The sequence below is a fragment of the Nanorana parkeri genome, unplaced genomic scaffold, assembly GCF_000935625.1.
Source record: "Nanorana parkeri isolate BGI_ZX_2015 unplaced genomic scaffold, ASM93562v1 scaffold2563, whole genome shotgun sequence".
Classification (NCBI taxonomy): domain Eukaryota; kingdom Metazoa; phylum Chordata; class Amphibia; order Anura; family Dicroglossidae; genus Nanorana; species Nanorana parkeri.
Genome location: NW_017308831.1, coordinates 906 through 8,940, shown reverse-complemented (window position 1 = coordinate 8,940; position 8,035 = coordinate 906). Strand labels below are relative to the sequence as shown.

General features: G+C 46.1%; 1 protein-coding gene across 1 annotated transcript in view; it reads right to left on the bottom strand.

The window, feature by feature from the left end:
* Positions 1–7,646, bottom strand: part of LOC108801929 (transcriptional repressor CTCF-like) — a gene marked incomplete at its 5' end in the record, with an annotated part of 48,113 nt that extends 40,467 nt beyond the window's left edge. The window contains one exon of the mRNA XM_018573836.1: positions 7,489–7,646. Coding sequence (XP_018429338.1) covers positions 7,489–7,646 — 158 coding nt within the window. The remainder of the gene's footprint in view (positions 1–7,488) is intronic.
* Positions 7,647–8,035: the final 389 nt, after the last annotated feature.

The window sequence follows — 8,035 nt, the reverse complement described above, 5'->3', positions numbered from 1 at the left end:
TCTCCAGGCTGCGGTCATCCCTGCTGCTTGTGCACCTTTTTCTTCCACACTTTTCCCTTCCACATAACTTTCTATTAATGTGCTTTGATACAGCACTTTGGGAACATCCAACTTCTCTTGCAATTACCTTTTTGAGGCTTTTCCCTCCTTATGGAGGGTGTCAATTATGGTTTTCTGCACAACTGTCAGGTCAGCAGTCTTTCCCATGATTGTGATTCCTACTGAACCAGACTGAGAGACCATTTAAAGGCTCAGGAACCCTTTGCAGGTCTTATGGCTTAATTAGCTGATTAGAGTGGGACACTTTGAGCCTAGAATATTGCAACTTTTCACAATATTCTAATTTTCTGAGATTGTGGATTTGGGGTTTTCATGAGCTGTAAGCCATAATCCTCAATTATGACAAATCACGGCTTGAACTATCTTGCTTTGCATGCAATGAGTCTCTCATATATTAGTTTCACCTTTAAGTTGCATTAGTGAAATAAATGAACCTTTGCACGATATTCTAATTATTCGAGTTTCACCTGTAGAAGTAATGTCTCCCTCCCACGATTTCAACCAAATAGCCCGCCTGGCAGAATTAATCAGAGCCCCTGACCTAGCTGCAGCTCTGACTCCCTCCACCGAAGCATCTGCTAAATAAGCCACTGCCTTTCCAAAGACTGATAGGGATTCCAGGACCTGTTCGGCCGGAGCCCCCTGGGAAACATGCAGAGCAACATTCTCCAGCCATAAGGCAATGTCACGTGCCACACACGTGGCCATGGCGGAAGACATGGAAGCTGCGTTACCATCCCACGCTCTGCGCAGCAGAGCCTCCGTCTTCCTGTCCATCTGATCTTTAATATTCCCTGCGTCCTCGAATTACAAAAAAAAAATCAGACTTTTTGGACACTTGGGCCAAGGCTGCATCCAGTCTAGGACACTTGAAATATTTTTCTTCTTCTTCTTCCTTGGCAAAGGGAAACCACCTTTTCCAATACCTAAACCCCCAAAACTTTCATTCTGGGTCTTTCTACTCACATCCCACTAATTCTTTAAGTGACTGGTGAACTGGAAATCTACCCTGCGACTCGACTAATCCTCTATAAAGCCGGTCCTGGACCGATATAGCCTTGGGTGGATCAGGAATCTGCTCCATAGCATATATGGCTTGCAATAAGAACTCCATATCCTCCAGTGGAAACAGATGCCTGTGAGGGTGGGATTCTTCCCCCTCCCCCCGGGTCTCACCCTCCCCCAAGGAAACATCCGAGTCGGAGGTTGAAGCTGAATCCCCCTTTGCCATCTCTTGAGTAAGCCCAGCAAATGAGCCTGCCCCTGGCTGTAACCCTGATGGCCCGGGCCTCTCTGGGACCCCCAGGGGAACTGAAGAAACAGGCCCCATCCCAGTAACTACTTGTTTAAATTACTGCATGGTAGATAACATCCCTTGCTTCATGGAGTAAAAAAAAAACCTTAATTAAGGTAGAAGACTCCGCAACAAATTTGTGCATGCAAGGGTCACAGAATGGGTTAGAGGAACTAGGAGGGGAGTTTAACGTTACAATTTTATGATTCCCACAGCGCTTCCTACTTTGACTTCTCGGACGGAGAAGGCTCATGGTCAATACAAAAACAAAACAAGATGTCATTAACTCAGGCCCAACAACACCCCTTAGACCTCCACCCAGTCCCCACCTCAGTTAAGGCCACCGCTACTCACCCCCTTTGCCTTGGCGACTGAAACCGGCCTGCCTTCCTCCTCCATACGGGCGGCAGCGGCTTCCTCCCCCTTCAAGTTTATCCGAGATGGCTGCTGTGCAGAGCCCGGCGTTCGCGCATGCGGTTGCAGAGACACGCGCAGCGGAAGTGACGACACCGCTGGAACTCAAGCCACGCCCCTTCCGCGTCTCACACGCGGACGCCGGACCCAGCCACCTCACCAAGTCGTTGGGACAGGGCATCGCCAGGGAGCTCCGGGACCCAGTCCCCCAACATGGACCAAGAGGACCCTGGAGAAGACAAAGGGACCCCTCTGCACCTACAGTAAGATGGCCAGTAGTGCTGAAGACCTGCATGCAAAGCTGCCCAGAGGTGAGACCCGTGACCCGTGTCATGCCAACCGGTCAGGAAAAACAAGAAAAGTGACAAAGGTTCCTGGACGTTAGGAAACACAAAAAAACTGAGGTAAGGAGGGGTGGGAGGGTATTTAACCACTTTTTTTTAACCTGTTGGAGGAGCCAATCATCTGTCAGGTTGTTGGCCTGGAAGATGATTGGAGAAATACATATGTAGGCCAAAAAGGAAGGGCCTTGTTTATGCCTAGGATCCTTACCTTTCTTATTAAGCTGTGGTAAAAACTGTACTCTTACATCCTGTAATACTTTTGATTATATCATCCAGCGTTGCCACAGACGATTACCCTTAAAAGGTAAATCTGTATGGCCTTTCTTAGAAGTCTGGTCAGCAGTCCAGCATTTAAAGAACTATGGGGTTAAGGCTTTTCCCCATAGTTCTCCTTAGGGTAACGGGAGGACACAAACTAGCCTCCTCCCGTCACCCTAAGCTCAGTATACCGCGAGCTACAGCTCGTGGTATACTGAGACGCCACAGTATACCGCGAGCTAATGCTCGCGGTATACCGAGACGCCTCAGATGAAGTGGATCCCGACAATTGTGTCTGGATCTGCCCAGCTGCGTGAGTGACAGCTGGTTCTGCCTATCAAGAGGCAGAGCCAGCTGTACCCTCCCCCTACCCATCCGCCAGTCAGCGCTGGCGGATCGGAGCGGGAGGAATCCAGCCCCTCCCCTGTAACGGCAGAGAGCTGTGACAGGATCGAGAGGTGAAGGAGCGCCGGTATGTGTTCGCTCACTTCTCGATCTACTGAGCCGACCTGTGACAGTCTCATTGTCACAGGTCGGCTAGAACTATGGAGGCGAGTGAAAAACACTCACCTCATAGTTCTCCTTTAAGCCACAATATTTAGGGTACAGAATGACAGCCGAAAGAGATTCTGGAAACAAGAGGTTCAGTATCTATCAAAGCCTTATACACATATTGAAATAGTTTTGAAGGCCACCTGCACTCCTTGCAGTCCCGCAACTACACAGTATTGGTGGTGATCAAAGCGAGTGCACGGATGGCGCCGTGCAAAAACTCAAAGTAATCACAGTGGTTCACCGGCACACAAAGAAAAGTTCCGATAAAGATTTTGTTTATATGTATATTTGTGAAATGTCACGTCATGTCATCAGTGTGATGACATGGTCATCTGTTTATGGGTTATATGTGTGTTATTGTTAGGGTATGTTTAAACTATGTTATACTGTGTAATCTGTTTATCAAAAGAATGTCAGCACCACTGCCCTGTTATCTCTCTTTGTACTCCATGGAGCTCAGGACTGACATTCTCCTGTGTCTGGCCAGACTCCTGCTATGGCTGTCTGGAGCTCTTTAGCAGCTGGACCCCCGCGGGTTTGTACAGCAGGGGCTGACTGGCAACTTTTAGCCCAGGGGGCAAGTACAACTCAGAGGCCCATGGTGCAGCAACTTGGCCCCCCTCCGGCCCCGCCTCCGTCTGCCACTTTCGCCATCCATGTAATGTTAGTGTGAATGGTCAGGTGATGCGAGTACTCCTAGTAAGTCCATGAAAGGGACTGGCTAGGGGATGATGCTCTCCTCCCACTGGGCTCCCTACATGGTTCTGGCCTTACTCCGCTCCATGCCCGGTACTTAGGCACTCCCACCCACTGTAGACCGCCGCTGGCTGTCCATGCTTCTGGGCTGTGAGGTGTGGGAGGATAGTGGGAGGGGCCGGACAGGGTCAAAGTCAGTGTTCTATAATTTTTCTCGATCCTGTACATTTTCTCGACTGTCACTTCCAGTGGGGCCGAGTCATCTGAATCAGCTGTTTTCGTGACCCCCTTTCTTCATGACATGTGCACCTAGAAGAGACGCGGTAGAGAAATTTATCGGTTGAGGAAAATTAAAGCACACAGGTAGTGTAGGGATGCCTCGTCAGTGCTGTGTGCGTGTACAACTGCTGCGACCCTGGTAGTTCTGCCACTAACTCCAAGCTGTAGAGGCACTACAAATCTCAGCACATTATACAACAATGTAGAATACCACCAGCTATAGAGGACTATAAATCTCAGAAATACATTGTACAGCATTGCAGAATGGCATCGGCTATAGAGAACTACAATTCCCAGCAATACCATTATTCAGCAATGCAGAATACCATCAGCTATATAAGACTATAAATCCCAACAATAATGACTACCAACAGCTATAGAGAATATTGTAATTGGGGAGTCATTGGGTAATAGTGATCACAATGTGATTACTTTTAATATTGAACACAGAAAAGGGAAGGGTACTGGAAGGACTAGAACCATAAACTTCAGAAGGGCCAACTTTGATAAGCTACGCTTATGTAACTACAACTCCCAGCAATACATATTACAGCAATGCAGTATAATATGAAGCTACATACTCTGTTGCTCTGGATTCGCCGCCCAAAGTCTCCAGAGTCTCAGGAGGGCTGTGTGAGCTCTCACCAGGGGTCCAGAGAGTTTCACCGGTGCGTGTGGGTGCAGCAGAGGCAGCTCCCTAATTAGGCTCTCAGGTGGCCAATGCGGTCAGTTGGTCAGCGCGGGCTCTCTGCTGGTTAGTGCGGGATCTGTGGTGGCTCTGTGGTAGCTCCCAGGTGGGTAGTGGGGGCTCCACTGTGGCCAGTGGAGGCTCACTGGTGGTTAGTGGGGGATCCCTGGTGTAGGGTGACCATTTATCTAGAGCTGCAGCTAACGATTATTTTCAAAATCGGTTAGCCGATTGAGTTCAATTAACCGGTTAATTGGGATAAAAAAAATGGCTCCAGTGATGGACTACTAGTTTGTTTGAGATTGTAGTCCATCACAGGAGCAAGCTTGGAGCGGTGGAAGAAAAAAAAAAATAGTGGTGTGCAATATAGTGAAAACTAAAGTGTAGTATTATACAGCAATCAATGCAGAATGGCACCGGCCATAGAGGACTACAAATCCCAGTAATACATTATACAGCGCCAGTTTCATTTTAAAAAATGTGTCACCTTACCCTGGTGGTCAGTGGGGGGGTCTGCTGTGGCCACAGCTGCAGTGCCTCCCTACGCCGCGGGGGCCTTCAGAGGTCAGCTTTGAGGAGCGAGCGGCCGCCGAATACAGAGCTGCATCTATAGCGGTGCATGTGGCAGAGGCGGTGGAGGGAGCCATTGCACCGGCGGCTTCTTTTAGCGGGGGCCAGTGAATGGCCCGATGGCGGCCGCGGGCAGGGGCCAATTTTAAAGTAGGTGTTTTTGGCGGGAAATCCATTGCACATGGTTTTCTATTGTTAACAAATGTGCACATGAAACATGAACTAGCAGCTGGAAACTGTGCACAGTGCTTCACATGCATGAGCACACACTCCTTTTCTATTGTCTATTCAGATGTATACATGTGTTTAATTGGCTATGTGATGTAGTTGTGTTGAGGAAGTGATGTTGGTTGTTGACATCACTTCCTGTATGATTCTTTTGTTGAGAGAGAATAAAAGCTGCTGTAGTCAGTAGACACGGGGCTCTTGGAACAGAATATCCAGCATGAAAGCATCACCTTTCCTTGACTCTGCATGAGTGTCGCCTTTCCTTGCACAAAAGAGCTTAATACAACTGTGCTTTTAAGCACGGGGGAAATTCTTTGTGTTTGGTGCACTTTGGCGCACTTTTAGTGCGGCATAGATTTGTGCGTTTAGCCCAAGCGAATTTCCATAACACTGGGGTCCGTCACAATCAGAAGGCAACGTTTCGGGATCTTGCCCGGGATGCTTCATCAGAGCGACATAGTGACGTCACTATGTCGTTCTGATGCAGGGTCCCAAAACATTAGCTTCTGACGACATGACGCTACAGTTCAAACATATCAACAACATCTTGGTATCAGAACGTTTGTCCCCGAGAACCACTGTGATTACACATATAAGACCATAAATTAGTTGAGCCGCTAGTTCCACATAGACAAGAGCCATGTTTAGTAACGTTTTGACACAATAGCCTTACTCAGCCTAGACACTGGTGATTCTACAATAGATGACAATATGCATTTAAAGAAAATCCTCCTCAACAGGATAACACAAAGCAAAGAGCTTTGGAAGTACAAAAACCCTAGAAGGGGGGAGTCTATTCTTTGTAAATAAATTGGTCAAAAAAGGCATAAGGGAAAGTCTTTGTCAATTGTTTAGACGTATGTGTATCAAAAGGAACCGGAGCTTCGGAAGAAGCATCCGCGGAATCTTCAATTTAAACATACAAACTCTGTGCAGTTTGTGTCCTGACTGGGATCTGATTTGCACTATGCTGCAAGTGCTAACCACTAAGCTACCATGCTGGCCTTAAGAGGAATCAGAGGTTGACTGCAAATGTGGGGAGCGTTTTTTACTTTGCTATTTAGTAAAAACTTGCTGCACACGTGAAACAAACTTCCAAAAGAGTTGTAAAGCGTTTCCATAGGAATAGATAAATACAGGGACCCAGAGCCCACAAAGAAGAACCTGAACGCGAAGCAGGGGTCTGCAAGGATTAACAGAAGGGACAAAAAGAGCCTGACCCACCTCAGTGCCCACTGCACCAGCACTGCTCCCTTTAGCAGGGTCCACCTGGGGACTACACGGGTCTATATTATCCAGCCCGTCACCCAGCTAAGCTGTTGATTAAAGATCAAAAAAAGTTAATAGGAAAAAAAAAAAAAAAAAACCCTATTAGGGATAAAATAGGAACAAAAACCCTGCGTCTGGAGATAGGTCCTTACTCCTTGACGCTAGGCAGAAAATAGAGCTGATTTGGATGGGGGAGGTGTCACCAGCAGGAGCCACCCCAGAGCCGAACTTCCTTTTTGTGCCTAGTGTCCTACTTGCTCCCATTATGTGCTATAGTGTTGCCACATGGTGATAACTAGGCCTAACCATTTAGAAAACATCTGCTGTCTGTTTATATTAGAAGGCTGGCAGACTGGAAAGATTCTGGTTCAGTAAATACTGAATGGTGCAAATACTGAATATTGGTGATGGTGCAAAAAAAATAAGTTATTAAGAACAAGGTTTTAGAGGTACAGTATAGGTACAAGCAGTACTGTAATAAAAGTTTATGTTGGAGTGAAAAAAAAAAAAAAATCTACAAAGAGAATAGTCTCTGGAACAAAATACACATACAAGGTAATCAAACAGTGAAGGCTACCTAGATAAGCAGAATTGGTATGGAGAGCCACAGCAGTGAGAATGATCAAAGAAAAAATTTGATATGGAAAGAGATTTTTGCCTCTGTTGTGAACTTCAAAAGATTAATTTCTCCAAAATACCTAGAGCTACAGAAGTGAATGAGGACCTTAAAATGCATTTACTGCTTGTCCAGAATATATGTAAATACTTTAGTGTGCATAGCCTGGGCAATAAGATACACTTAATTCAAACCAGTTAAAGTAAAGATGAAATACCAGAATGAGTTCTCATGTGTCTCTTCAATTTGTAGGTGTCTCTGCTAGCGTAGCTGCACAAGCTGCATTGAAAAGGACGCTCCCCAGTGTGTGAACGAATGTGTCTTTTCAACTTGCTTACCTGTTTAAGAAATGAAACAAATGTTAACTTGTTGATTCTTACCAATGCATATAATTATTCAAATATGGAAATGTTCGTGCACATACAGATTTAAGATAGGACTGAAAAAAAAAAATATGAAAAAAAACTGGAGCAGACATTACAGATTTGTTTTTGAATGCGTTTCAGGGGTGTAATTTTTACAGTTTCTTTATGACTTTGTAAGTCAGGTGTTAGAAACATATGTAGGCGCCGCAGACCTAATCTCGATGTTCATGAGCTTGTTAATCTTCACCTATAACGATTCTACCTATTGGTGAGAACTTTTCTTCTAACCGTTGTGCCACAGGATTTCCCTGAAACTGTTATTATGCTGACTTCATGTAAAACAAAACAAGTGAATTAGGTTGGTGGGGCTCCTTAGGCCTTGTTCACACCAAATGCAGA